Raw genomic sequence first — 14485 nt, 5'->3', positions numbered from 1 at the left:
TAAGTAGAGCACCAAACAGTGATTGCAATGTACACACAGAGCACTTATTCCCTATCGATCCCAATGGATTTTGCCTGTGGGAAGTGACGCAGGCTCACGCCGTCTGCTCTTGTGGCTGACTCTGCAATGTCAAAGCAGAACTGGGTTGAGCTGCTGCTAAGTGGTGTGGGTTTGTAATGAATGTACGTGTTGATATAAATCAGTGGTTGCTGGATGGGTATTTTAAAATTCCTTTGTCTCTAGTAGCACAGCCTTTTCAGGAACAGAAAGGAAATACCTGCTCCAAATATCCATTTTTCTAACACTCTTGCTCATCTCTGCTGTATGTTCTTAAACAACTGGGTGTATTAAAATCTCCTGGGGGCTTGGAGCACAACCATTAGGATCACAATGTAGAGCACACACTTCAAATACTAGGGTTTGGTTGTTGATTTTCAGTGAATGTTCACCACTTACCAAATAATAAAGGAAATTCTTGTCACTACCTTTTTTCGCATGAAATCTGTTAAGTAGTAACAAGATTACATACCATTTGTGAAGCTCTCAAGTTTTGGATCCCATTAATTAAATATATGTGTTTATTAAAATTAGCCAATAATACAATTAACAACAATTATTTTTAATTAATTTCTAATATTACTAACCAAATAAAGTTTACATTCCATCTTTTCATCTCAAGCAACAAAGGGAAAGCAGTTGCTCTAATTCAGTGGAACTATATCTCAGTCCATACTTGCAGTTTGCAGGTGCTTCAACAGTCTAACTGAAATATAGTTAAATGACTTCCTGAATTAGTCAGGTTTAGATGATTTTCTGTAGTTCAGTCAAAATTTCAGGATCTGTTTCATTCTCACCTGTATTGCTATACTTGGCGTGTACTGCCTGTTTCAGACACTCACCTGCTTGCCAGGGAAATGGCCAGGGAACAGCAAAGGCAATCACAGCAAGATGGACCCCGTGCTATGTTCCCATAGAGGCTTCAAATGTAACTCCTTTATTGGTTTGCTGAGCTTCGATGTTTGAATTTTTTTCCCTAACATAAAACCCACCTACACTGTAAGCAGATTTTGCCCTTTGGGAACCAGAAATAATAATGTTCAGACATCAGTGTCTGGATGCCTATAGTTAGGTCCTGTGGAATCATGAGTTTATGGAGACCTGTGCTGCCAGGAATGAAACAGGATCCCCTGTTGAGATGGTTGCCAGGTATTTGCTCCTGCCTGCTCTTTCCTTCACAGTCTGGCTGTTGGTCACCAAGCAGAAGCCCAGATACTATTGCAGGATGCTACTGTAATTCCAAACACAGACACCCCTATCCCTAGTTGGGGGTGTCTCCCTCTGGTCATAGCAAAAAAATGGGGAAGAGCAAAGCCACGTGGTAAATGCAATATCTCACAGGAGCAGAGCAGGAGTCTGAGGTGGTTGAAATAAGTAAATGGTTTCATATCAGTGTGACAGGAGGTGACAGACATTACCTGATGTTCACTCTACAGACCTAGGCTTCCAAAAAGCTTGATAGTATTGTGGTTGAAGGCAGGTATCATGTCATATTTCATGTAATATTTTTTTATAAAAGTGTTACAAAACAGTTGAATCACATTAACCATCAAAGGCAAATACAAACCACAAACACTTCTATATCAAAGAATCATGTATTGTACCACCTACAGCCATGCACTGCATAGGGCAATTAAAGTTATAGTTCATTAAAGATCAGGGGTAGCATAAATAAAATAAAGTTTTAAATAGAAAACATGAACAGCCTGAATTTTGGCAACCTTTTGGTAAGTCCTTACAAGTGGCATTGGTTTGTACTCCTCACAAAAACCCAATTCAGAAACAACCTTAAGGACAAGTTTAACTTTTGTATTATGTGTTACAACACCATAAGGATTTAAGAGCTATTTAACACTAAGCTAATATTTGTTATTCCTTGGCCTGGGGTGCTTTTCTATTATGGGCCCAGGCTAACTGAACTGGTTAATCCTTCCTCTTACAGTTAGATGTTATTATATTAGATAAAATATTCTGATACTTTATCCTGAATTAGCTACTAAATAAAAATATGCTCACGTGGGGCTCTTTATTTAAAAGCAACCTTCAACACTGCAGCTTTACCTTGGACACTTCCTATCACTTCAGCTGAAGCCATGCAGCCATAAAGGAAGCAATTTGCAGCATTTAAGTCACTCTTAAAATGCTAAATGCAGAAAAGGTTGGTCGAGTTTTTATTCTAAAAAGCATATTGCACACATGATCAGGTATTTGTTGCCATGGTTGACTTCCTTTATTGCTCTGAGTAAATCCATATTTGAGGCATTAAGGATGGACTGGGATGCTGTTAGGTAGAAGTAAGCCAAGTGATTTTTAAGCCACAGTTCTTTCACTCTTACATAGTCTAAGAGCACAATAGATAATTTCTTATTTTTTGGATCTTTAGCATGTGCAATTAACTTGCAGTTAATGCATAATGCCATCTAGTGGGAAAATCAACAAGTCTAGATGCAACAAGTCTGTTTGGACAACCTGTGCAATATGAATCTAGGTAGTGTTGCAACCACTTAAGAGTTTTAATACTGAATTAAGTTTTGAGCAGAACTATAACTCAATTGGCATGCTCTTGACTTTCTTTCCTAATTAAATTTCATTTAGAGATTGAATTTTTTGGTCAATAGAATTACACAAATTGATAAAGGAGTCAATTCGAAGAACTTTAGTGATACATCAGCAAAAACAACCAGTAACTACTGAGAGTTTCAGAATTAATGATCTTAGTCTTCAAAACTATGAGGTCACTTTCCTATATCTGTAGATAAAATAGGAAAAAAAGTGACCAAAAATTAAAGTTATATAAGATAAAGGAAATAGGCTTGTCATAAAAAGATTTTGGAGTAGAATAAGGGGCCCAGAGAGACTATTGGCATCAGATAAGTAATATACTCCATTAACTGTCCTTCTAAAATGAACAAGGAAGGAACAATCCAAGAGGGGTAAGTCATCAGGATTTTACCTTCATAAAAACACAGCACTTGCCCTTTATTGCTGAATTAACCTGCTCTTAGACCTGAATTATCACTTTCTCAAAAAAATGAGCCAAGATAGTGCTATCCAGAGCAAAGTTGGGGAAGTGTAAGTTAAGAAACAAGAAGCAAAAGGCCAGGTCTACTTTATACTAAATAACAACTACACCCAAGCACTAATAAGCTCTTCCAAGTATTGCCTGATGGAAGAAGTGTGTTTGGCTGCTCCAAGAGTTGAGTCTCAAAGGATTACAGAACCTACTACAGTGAAACTGAGGGGATTCTGGCATCTAAAATAAAAACCAAAGTGGAGTGCTCTTACTTTTTTTCCTCATTATTTGAATTTCAAATGTTATAGGAACAAAATTATTTTCCTTGTGACACACAAACCCCCCCTAAAAAAAAAGAAAAATAAACCCAAACCAAAAAAAAACCTGACTGATCCCAATATGGCTCTTGTTGACTCAGCCTGAAAAGTCATTTTGTGATGCATCTCCTGCTAACAAATTATATACGAAGATCCTAAATGTGGCAAACCCCAGACATATTAAATGAAGACACTTTGGTACAAAGATAACACAAAGTCTGTGGATAGGTTTTTAATTAAAGAAGGAAGGGAAGGAAACAGGCCCTTTTGGACATACAAACCCTTCCTGAAGTCATGAAGACTGTGTACCTAACTACACCTTCTGAGCATATTAATTGGAATATTGGCTTAATAAAACATATTACTTCTATTTATAGATATAGTCTCAGTTTGACTAAATTTATAAGTATAAATATACCCAACTTGTACAGTCCAGTGACAGCTGTGATAGTCAGTGGATAAAGCAAAAATTAATCCAAGTATATAAACCTTACCAATAAAATAAAAAATCTTAAAATACAGATTTTCTAATAGAAGGATGTGAAAATTAAGTGAAATTTCTGGGACTATTGAAGCATCCCTGCACCTTGATACTGAAAATATGTGTAGGCTTGATGATGGAGAAGGAGCTGTCTGCATTACTACATGACTGCCTGCCCCTGATGACTTTAGGTATCATTGAAAGCTTGAGACAGAATTTGAAAGAAGCAGAAATTGAATTTTATCATAGTCCAATTAAATTATATGACTGACATCTCCATCTTCCTTTTTGGTTACAGGACAATTTTATTGCAGCAGAGGTTCAAAATTTTACTGACATTTCGAATTTCACCTATGCATGTCTTTTTAAGCAACCAGTAAAATTCAAATTTAAAAACAATTGAAGTTTGAAGTGGGCTTAATACTCTTCATTCTACAAAGAATATTTTTTCCCAATTTCTTATGCTCCTTTTCCTTGTAAAATTAGCAAAAGCTAGTAGCCATGCTCAATTCTATCACTGCTAATGTAATGTAAATGTTTTAATGGGGTTATTAACCAACCATCCTATCCATTTTTCTATAAATCCAGATCAGACAGCATTCACTATGGATAGACAAATGTCAATATTTAAAGAGATCTGTTGCTTTTGCTACTGCTGTACATGCAGAGAAAGGCCTGGCTGCAATACAGGAGAAACTTTTGGCTTTGAATTCCATAAAAAAATGGTTCCCATTTCTTACAAGAAGAATGACATGAATGATGTGATTCCCTGTCTAAGAGGATGAGAAACAATTATGAGAATAAAGAATGCAGAAATTCATTAGAACTCTTCTATATGTTGTTGACATTATTTTTGCTTCTTCCAAAAAATTATTATCTGAAGAATTTAAATATATTACTCACAGCATCTCCCATTGAAATGAAGTATTCAAACACAGATTGTATGCCACAACTCAGGAAACTAATTCTATTTCCTCCCAACAAAATCAATCAGACAAAGAACATTAGGTGGGTAACAGATTCCACTGGGTACTAGAAATCTGATGGCCATCAGAACTTAGAAGAGTTTGATTTAAAGTGTCAAACATCTGCTTGAGAAGATGTAAAAAAGCTCCCCAAACTGGCACACTTTGAAATGTGTATAGTTTCCTAGTTATGAAGAACATGCTTTACAAAATATTCATTTTGGCAGTGGTTATCAGTCTTTTTCCAAACACTTCCTGTGATCATCAGAGGTAAACACTCAGCTACAATTCATTTGACATAAGAAAAGGGTAAAACTCTTTTCCAATTCACAAAACAATGTGGATTAGCTATTCAAAACAACACATAAATGTTATTATATCACAGAGTTTATCAGACGACTTCCAGAAAAAGTGAGCTGGGGAGTACTTACTTAACATCAGAGCAGAAGCAACATAAATATTATTGCTATAGATTAGTAGAAAGGTGATTTCCTCAAATACTCAGTACCTTTTCATAAAGATAAAAAGACAACAAGATAAAAAAAATATTCTTTTGCAGATGACACTAAGTGCCAAGGAACAAGACAATAACCCTAATCAGAAATTAGAGTTTAAAATATGGGAAGAAAAAAATAGATGTGAGTTGAGTGTTACTCCCTCTAAAACCTAACCTGTTGCATCTCTTTTCTGACACAGACAAATCCCATAGGTAAAAGCAGCTGGTCTCTTTTCTCATTAAATCCCTACATTACCTTCAAGGTACTGATTATGACTCTTGATTTTTTTTTTTTAATGCATAAGGTTAAATTTATAAACTATAAATATTTCATGAATGCAGGAGTCAAACCTGACTAGGAAACAAATGTACATCTACATTTTCAAGCAGCCTTTTTAACGAACCCTAGGTCTGACACGACAGGACAAGTTCTCAGCAGACAGGTGCATGAGGAGAAATGGGCATTGGCTTGGCAAGGGGAAGAGTGACCCAATCTGTATGGGATAAAAAGAATGGTTTTTGATTTCTGTAGTTCACTTTAATTAGTGTTTAATCATATAAACCTAATGGAAAATTGTGTTTTGAAAATTGATGTGAGAAAACATGAAGTTATGCACATACATTGGAAGTATTTAGTTGTTAAGATGCTTTTGGATAGGAATTAACAAGTAATTATAAGTAATTGGATAAGTTTTTTACAAAATTATATTGACTTTTGCTTCCTAGAAATTTCCTAGCTTTTTTTCTTTTCTTTGATGCACAAATGAAATCTCAGCTGCTTAAATTCATGTCATCCATTAGAGTCACACTTGGAGAAGAAAGATCTCTCCACATAACATGGGAAGCAGGAATAAAAAGTAAAAAAGAGGAAGATTATTACTTAAGTAACAGGTAGCTGCCTCTTTAAAATTAATGTTCCCTTCCATTCCTCTTCAATGCTTGTGAATATTAACAATGAAATAAACCCACTGTCGAATAAGTCAGTTTTACTCAGTCATATAAAATCTGGAAACGAAATGTCTTCAGTGATATAAAGAAATAACATTGTTTGGAATAGAGACATGTAGTCTTGAATGACTGCATAATTTTTCTCTGAACAAAATAATAAGCTTAGTTTTTGTGGTTTCCCATATTTACATAGCAAATTTGTCTTGAATTAAGAACAGCTTTTAAAATAGTTGGGAAATGCTCACTGTGAAGAACCTTTTTCAAGATCTTCTGCTCAATTTAATATGACATATTTTGCATTCTATGTTTTTATTCCTCCTTTGTTGCCACAATGGAATGTATCCATGCTTGTGGCTCTTGCTAGCTGCGGCATTTTTTGTAAATATGATCCTGCAACAACATTGTACACAGGAAAAGTAGGTGCTTATGTGAGGTGTTATCAATTACTTACCAAGGTCACCTCATGCTCTATTCTCTGAGAATCATATTATAGGCACTTCTTCATAGCCTGAAGGAAAAGATACTGAATTATCATACTCTTCTTTCAAAATAACATCCTGATTATTTTTGACCCAAGTTAATATTCAGTCTAAAAATGCCAAGAAGAGAGATGATTTCAATTTAAACTCTATTTAACCCAGTGCAAGAGAAAACCACTAAACGACCTACATACATTGGATAATAATTTAAGCATGCTCTGCAGTTTAAAAATTAATGTAGTTTTGTTGCACTAACATCAACATTATTTTTTATTTTAAATTAAAAAAAATAGGGTAACTAATATTGGGCTGAGAATTATCTAGACTAAGTTAAAAGAACCTGGTATTTTCATCCTGTTGACCACTGAACATGCTGTGGGGCTACACATAAGCTACAAACAACAGAAAAATATGTATCTGCCTATATGCCATCAAGTAAACAAACAAACAAACAAAAAGGAAAAAAACATCCTATAACATGTAGCCTAATTTGTGTTTGTAGAAGAAAACTATGGCAGGCAACCTTGCACAAGATGGCTGAGGGACTATTAAAAGAAACAAATAGGTTCATGGAAACAGGCTGTGAAATAGAGAATCTAGAGGTTTTCATCACTAAAGAGTCATATTTAATCTATTCATTAGAGTAGGACATGTGTCTAAATGACAAAGAATTGTCTGATCCAGAGACAGACACAAAGAGGGAGCTGTACTGCAAACTAGCAGAGCGTTTAAACACCATAAACACTTACTGGAAGGTGTTGCCTCTAGGAAAATCAGGATAACTCAGTCTCAAACCCTGGTCCTAGAGCAGTAACACTGAAGATGATCTGAGGGATGACCTTTCCCAGCCCATGGCTGCCTGTTCGGTACTGGGTTTGTTTGAAGTGTGCCTCCTGTGGAACTGAATGGGAATGCCATTACCTCCTGCTGTAAGTGCATGAAAGGCATATTGATGAAGTAAGAAAGTGAGCATTTTTTTTTTAATGTCAGCCATGAAACGTCTGATAGACCAAACCAAGAAACCATCCTGAGTTACTAATATTCCCTGATACTGCAATACAAGGCCTGTGACAAATATAGTATTTTGTTGCCGAAAGAAGGCAGTTTTATGTTGTGTCTGTATGAAATGTAACCAAGATGAATGACACCATCTTGCTCATGTGCCTTTAAACTTAAAAAGTAATCACGAGGGCAGCTGACCAGCCCTTTCCAAATATGCAAGAGTGCTCTCAATGTAAGTGCTGCACTTAAGGTGATGGTCAATATGGAACACTGGCTAGTTAATGTCAATGGAATCAAGCAAAATTCCTTCTCAGGAGCCCTTGAGTGCACCACTGTGTTCTGCCAATTCAAGTGAAAACATTCCAGTCAGTAGCCCTAAGAAGAAAAGGAAAACCAGATATTCAAATGTGATTGATATTTGTCATTTTTTCAGTAGAGAAAAGTGAAGCGAGGGAAAGGAAGGGAGGAAAGAAAAGGAACAGAGAAAAGGAGAGAGAAAGAAAGAGAGGAAGGAAGGAAGGAAAGAAGGGAGGGAGGAAGGAAGGGAGAGAGGAAAGGAGGAAGGAAGAGAGGAAGAAAGGAAAGAAAGAAAGAAAAAACCCACCACAAATAACAACAGCAAAACTAGACCACAGACAATCCAGATGAAGAAAAATAAAAGAAGTTTTTTCTGTTGTTGCTGATTGCTGTGGTGCATGAGACTTCCATCCTATTTGGAATCAATTTTTTCTGAAAGTCAAAATATTATGGAATTTACGGGCAGTTCCAGCTGGGAGCAAAGTTTTGCAAGTGTGTATTAATTTTGTAGCAGCTACAGAACACAGGATGATGTTAGTCCAGTTAGATCAAATCCAGAGATATAGCTCTTCTTTTAAAAATTGATTTTGACTTCTCATTATTCATATCCAACAAAGGGAGGTATGAGGGGCCAAGAAATAAAATAATTTAGTAATAGAGCTATTAAAGCGAGGTATTTTTCTCTTCATTGACTGCCTACAGGTTTCCTACACAAGAAGTCTGAGAGGGCTGGAAAACAGGATGCAGGTCTTTAAAAACCCAGCCCTACCTCTTTGTCCAGTGGAACAGAGTGTGAGTGAAAGAGGTGTCATGAGAGTAAGAGGCAGTGCTGGAAACCAGCTTTCAGCTGCTATGGTGTGGCAGTTTCTCTGCTTCTCGTTTATATAGATAATGGTCTGACCTGAAAGGCCCTTCATTGTGGATCTGCTTAATGTTTTGAATTTGTATTTGCTCAATACAGTCTATCTTCCTTCTCACATGGGGCTATGTTTGAAAGCACTGAAGAGACTCATTTAAAAAAAACTCTAAGACTCTTTGCAGGCCTCATATTCTTTGCTATAGCCTGAACACTATAGCATTTATACAAATAGAGACAGCTGCAGTCACTGCCAGACACAGTTTTATGTAAGAGCAGCAATTGAGGACAACCAAAAAAAAAAAAAAAAAAGAAAGAAACACATTAAAGTTTAAAGCTTGTGCTTTGGTGTTCATAGTTTCTATTTTCCTCTTGATCATTTGGAAACCTACTCTTTTGACCTCTCTTTAAAGAAATGGAATTAGGAATCTCCAGGCACTTTCCTCTTGGGTTGATTTCTGGAAGTTATAAGAATATCAAAATAGCTTAGAGAAACTTATAGAAAGGAAGCAACATTCAATGAGAGTCATTAGTCAATTTTTCATTTATGCAAGGAATAAGAAAGTTCTTACTGGAATGGGTCAGATATGGAGATTAGATATGGATTTATCTCCCTAAAAGAGGAAGGATCCTGCAATAATTGCTTTAGGGAGCATTATATCTGTTGCAGCAATTTCAAGGGACTCTTCATGGCTCATACTGGCTGCACGTGTATGGGAGGATGTCTCCCCAAACAGACTCACCAAACGTTTCTGTATCCTGCCAGTTCCTGAAAAGGGATTGGTCTCCAGTCCCTTGTCTCTGACCAGGTTAAAAAACTAGTTCTACTCATTTAAGGATTCTCACTTCACGGATACGTATGGCAATCTATTTTTGTGGTAAGTAACAAAAGGTAAATATTTTCTACTTTTCATTCACCTCTCACATGCACTTGCATCATCCATCTGCTCTCGTATTTTGTAGGTTCACGGTCACCAGAGCTTAATAAACAGCCCATTAAAAAATCATGGTCTTTTTTTATGGAATTACTAATTTCCAACCCCTTCCAACGGCCCAACGCCCTGAGCAACACTTCCCTCAAAAGAACTCATTTGTGTTAACTTATGCAGGTGTGAACGAACCTCTTTTGACATTAACATTGAATAGGCAATTTGTAATCTACTATCCATTTCCTGAGGGAAAAAAATACTTTTGGCATTGCTTATATTCATATTAATGCTCATCCAACTAGAAGAGCAAGAGCTCTGGGATCACAAAGCAGGGTAGGATAGCTAAAGGTGAAGGTGAAATTTAGGCAAGAGGTGTGAAGACCTCCAAAACATTTCATATAGTAGGTTTGGTAGACTATATGCAAAGAAATCATAAGATTAAGTAAAAAGGAAACACCAATCCCTCATACCACAACAACCATCTCAATTCCGCAAGGTTGCCAGAATGCCTATTAGTTTCTAAGCCAGTATTCTATGTGACTCACCTTAATATTTCCTTACATTTACTTTTTTACATAATTAATGGTTTAAAATACAGCTGAAAAGGTTTTGAAGGTTAGTATACAGCTTTAAGAGGCATTTTTTAAAACTAAGACATTTTGGTAGTACTGTTGCACTGACTATTCCCAAACAGGTATTACTAAACTGCTACAAAACTTTTTTTAAGGCTGATATCAACAAGATTCTGACAACTTATAAATCACGTCCCTTTTATGCTCGCATAAATATTAATTTCCAGCTGGCCTTTCTATATTCCCCAAATTTGCTAATTCCTCAAAAGAGATGGGCAGCCTGATCTTAATATAATTTAAATAGGGATTATATCCCTACATATCACCCAAGGACCAGGGCTTCAATGCCCAGTTGTCTTCTGATGTTTCCTAGGGTCAAGTCAAAACACGATGCAGTTTCACAATTTATCTGCATGCCAGTAAGCATGAACTGGGAGACTGTGCGAGCACAAAGAAGGCTTTGTTTATTTGCACCTCTCTATCTAGTCATTAGAAACCAGCAGAGAAGAAACGAGCAGCTCTGGCACAGATTTAGCTGCAAAATTTTACATTTTTAGAAAACATTTCTGTGCACCTAAGGTTTTAATTTTGTCCCTATGTTCTTCTGTAGCCCTAGGAAAGGCAGGTGAGCGAACTGAGAGCAGCCCTGAACGCCAGCAAGTCTCCAGCTGTAATTCCGTGCTTCAGTATATTCTAGGACAGTTTTAGGCTGATATTGGTAAAACCAACTGTAAGTGTCACAGAGCGCCAGAGCTGGGGGTTCTGAGAGGTGCCGCGTTTTTACCTGTGTGAGGGAGGGCGAGGCGGACGGAGCCTCGCTCCGCAGGGCCCGCATCCGCAGCCCGCGGGAGCGACGGGAGGGCTCCGGGTTTGGACAGTCCCTGGACAGCTCTTCGCTCTAAGGCTTCGGGAGGAGGAGGAGGAGGCGGCAGAGCCTGCCATGGCGAGGGGAGGCTGACGAGTCTCCCGCTCTTCCCAAGCCGCTCCCGCCGCCGAAGGAGCTCCCTGGGGCGGGGAGGGGACGGGCAGCGCCGGGAGGCGGCACCGCTCCCCCCCTGCCCCTCTCCGCCGCCGGCGCGGGCAGTGATGAGGCGGCCGCGGGGAGCGGAGCAACCGGAGTTTGTTTGCTGCCTGCCCTCGTCTTCCCTGATGCTCTGAGCCGGAGTCTCCTCCTCCCCCCGGGCTCGCACCCGGGCTGGATGCTCCGCTCTCTCCTCGCTCCGCTGCCACAGCCGCCGGCCGCTTCCCGCCGCCCCGCAAGAGATGGAGCCGTCCGCTGCCCCCCTGGACACCACCCCGGACCCCGCCATCGTGCAGCCTCCCGGCGCCAGCCCGCCGGTGCCCCCTCGGGAGCAACAACAGCAGGAGCAGCTACGGATCGGGGAGAGCGGGCAGTTCAGCGAGGGGCTGGAGGACAGAGGTGAGCGCCCGTCCGTCCATCACCCACCTCCCTGCGCGCTGCCCTCGGCCGTCACCTCCCCTCCGTCCCGAGGAGCCTGACACCCACCCCGACAGCCCTGCCGACACCTTCCCTGCAACACCCTCTCGCCTCGCTCTCCTGGACCCGCACCCTCCTCTTTCCGGCACAGCATCCCTGCCCGCCCCCTCCCCTTCAGCCCTGGCAGCCCCACACCGGCTCCAGCCCCCCGGGCTGCCCCCTCCAGCCCTGCTCTCCTCCTGCCCCACCGCCCCCGGCCGCCCACCGCTCCCGCACTCACTTCACACCCCCGCGCCGCCCTCGGAGCTTTTCCCCGTTTTAGCTCCCGTGCGAGCGCTCCGCGACAGCTTTGAAGTATTTTTATAAACTCTATTCGTGGCTGTTCCCACCTCGCCCGGAAACTTGCCTGCCTGGCGGGGGAGCGGGTGCCGGCGGCACATGGCTCCACAGGCAGAGCCCGGGCGAGGGGCGCGAGTGGCTCCCGGTGTTCCCAGTGCTCCCGGGAGGGCCGGGCAGGGCCAGGCAGGGCCGGAGGTTTCCTGGCCGCTGAGGTTCCCTGCCCGGTCGCAGCCGCCACCCCGAGCAGGGGCACATCGGGGCGTATCTGGGGGGGGTCCGCCCCAGCCAGGCTGGGGGCTGAAGTCGGGGCACTGGTCTCACGCCTTGTCTCTCTTCCCCCGCCATGCATCGCACTTCCACATAACTCGTTTTTTGTTATTTACCTAAATAACTGACTGGGGGTGGAAAGCTGCCTGCTTCCAAACCGTGTTGCACATTTATCCTAACACACCTATTTCGGACATCTGTTCAGGGTGTGTAAGGCACTCACGTACCTGCCGCCCACAAAGGCAGCTGCCATTTTAACCCACCCCATTGCCCTGTCCTCCACACCGCCTCCAGGCTCCAATTCCACACAGTTTGTCTCCATTTTTTATTTCATGTATAGGCTTCCCTTAGCCTCTCTGTTGCCTTTTTTTTTTTTGCTTTTTCATTTTGCTTTCAGCACCCCAGAGTCCTTTTTGTGTTCTCAGCCTTCATCCATAATCCCTCTACACGTTACCCCCTCTATCTCCCATTCTTTTCCCAGCTTTCCAAATGCCTGTGCTTGCTCACAAATCCTAGACACAAAGTAGAGAAGTAAGAGGGAAGAGCAATCACCACCTTCCTGACAGGTTTCTGTCATGTTGGGGCTGGGGACAGCCCTTAATCAAGGGGTACCCTCATTGTCACCACCAAAGGCAGAGGACAGACACTGTACCTGAGGACAATTTGAGGCTTTGGTTCCTCTTTTAAATAATGGGAGTGAGGAATTTTGATTTTAGTTCAAACATGGAAGTTTGATTGCAGAAATTTTTAATTTGTGCCCAGTATGACAGAGAGAAAGTTAAAATCTGTCCCTTTTGGTATTAAGGGTAATTCCATAATACCAGATTGCCTGTTGTTCCTAAACTATTTCTTTCTATGAGGGAGATGAGACTAAAGCTGCTGATTTTATTTCCTTCTTTGCCTTCATGCTCTTCTTACAGCCCTGGCAGAAGCTTTCTTTTTAGCCTTTTCTGTAGTCACTGATTCCATGTACCAGGATAATTCCCAGTCATTGTAGAGGAAAATCTGGTATGCTTTTTGCAGGTTGTCCCTGTTGAAAATGTTAACAGTCTGTCCTTTCAGATCGTACTTTTTCTTACGATCCTTTCCAATGAATCATAGCAGATCCAGTTATAGAGATGATGCTTCCATGTTTGCTAAAAATAAAAACTAACCCCAAATTTTGGAACAAGATATTTGCTCTTCAAGAGCCAGATCCAAAATCAATGATAATTTTGTGTATTGTGTCCCTGAATTAACATTCTTAGATGAACAGGTTTTTTTATTAGCCTGATCTCTTCCACAAATTCTAGCTTGACATTTTAAAATAATCCCTTAGCCAAATAGAAAAGTACTTCTGGTAAGTCAGCATATGGTAAAGAATATCCTAGAATCACTTCACAAATATGCCAAGCTTGTGTTCTGCAACTGTTAGGCAGGTTTTTTCTCCTTCTGATTTTTTTTATGGGAAGAAAATCTGTTAATATATGAAGATACTGAAAGACAAAGTAAAAATCCAGTGGATTTAACCAGTTCATCATCTTTTCTATACCTTAAGGATATCCATGTGCTAAATAAATTAATGGCAATAAAATTACTCAGTTTGCTAATTTCAGGGTGGAGGAATTTTATTTGTAGGTGCCAGCTCTTTTTTTTTTAGCAATGCAGGTCATACTGAAAGATTGTCTTTCAGCCTCCTGTAGATGCTTAAAACTTGCTTTCTTTTGGTCAGTGGAAAAAATATGGTGGTTTACCTTGTGAATTGTGTTGTTGTGTGTAAATTAATGAGCTGTCGTTGCTTCTAAATGATTTTCATGCTATGGGCTTGGTAGTCATGTGAATGAGTCTGTATTATTCCGTGCCAGCTTTAGGACACTCGTAAGAATTATATGATCTTTCTCAGGGTGGAAAATTTTAGATAGAGAAAATTTATGTGAATTATTTTAGGAAGGAAGGGATCACATCCCTGACAGCTAGAATATGCCAGCCATTTTGAGAGACAGAGGGAAACACACGCACACACACACACACACACACACACACACACACG

The 14485-nt window shown here is 40.2% G+C and overlaps 2 protein-coding genes across 11 annotated transcripts in view; one reads left to right on the top strand and one right to left on the bottom strand.

Moving 5' to 3' along the window:
• ACMSD (aminocarboxymuconate semialdehyde decarboxylase) overlaps positions 1-11722 on the bottom strand; it is a 41722-nt gene extending 30000 nt beyond the window's left edge. For 3 of the 9 annotated variants that reach the window (XM_064661560.1, XM_064661559.1, XM_064661563.1), the window contains exons 1-2: positions 11197-11285; positions 6729-6785 (exon numbers count right to left, since the gene is read on the bottom strand). Coding sequence is in view for 3 of the 9 variants with exons in the window: in XM_064661554.1 (XP_064517624.1) it covers positions 11197-11722 (526 nt within the window). In the remaining 6 variants the exon portion in view is untranslated. Of the gene's footprint in view, positions 1-899; positions 997-6728; positions 6786-7505; positions 7657-11196 lie in introns of those variants that run through there. The other 6 variants (XR_010432022.1, XM_064661554.1, XM_064661555.1 and 3 more) reach the window with 4 other exon arrangements.
• TMEM163 (transmembrane protein 163) overlaps positions 11676-14485 on the top strand; it is a 92630-nt gene continuing 89820 nt past the window's right edge. For both annotated transcript variants that reach the window (XM_064661569.1, XM_064661568.1), the window contains exon 1: positions 11676-11832. In XM_064661569.1, coding sequence (XP_064517639.1) covers positions 11676-11832 — 157 coding nt within the window. The remainder of the gene's footprint in view (positions 11833-14485) is intronic.

Source organism: Pseudopipra pipra, chromosome 7 (assembly GCF_036250125.1).
Source record: "Pseudopipra pipra isolate bDixPip1 chromosome 7, bDixPip1.hap1, whole genome shotgun sequence".
In the NCBI taxonomy this organism is placed as follows: Eukaryota; Metazoa; Chordata; class Aves; order Passeriformes; family Pipridae; genus Pseudopipra; species Pseudopipra pipra.
The sequence above is the reverse complement of the archived record's forward strand: the minus strand, read 5'-3'. Positions and strand labels throughout refer to the sequence as shown.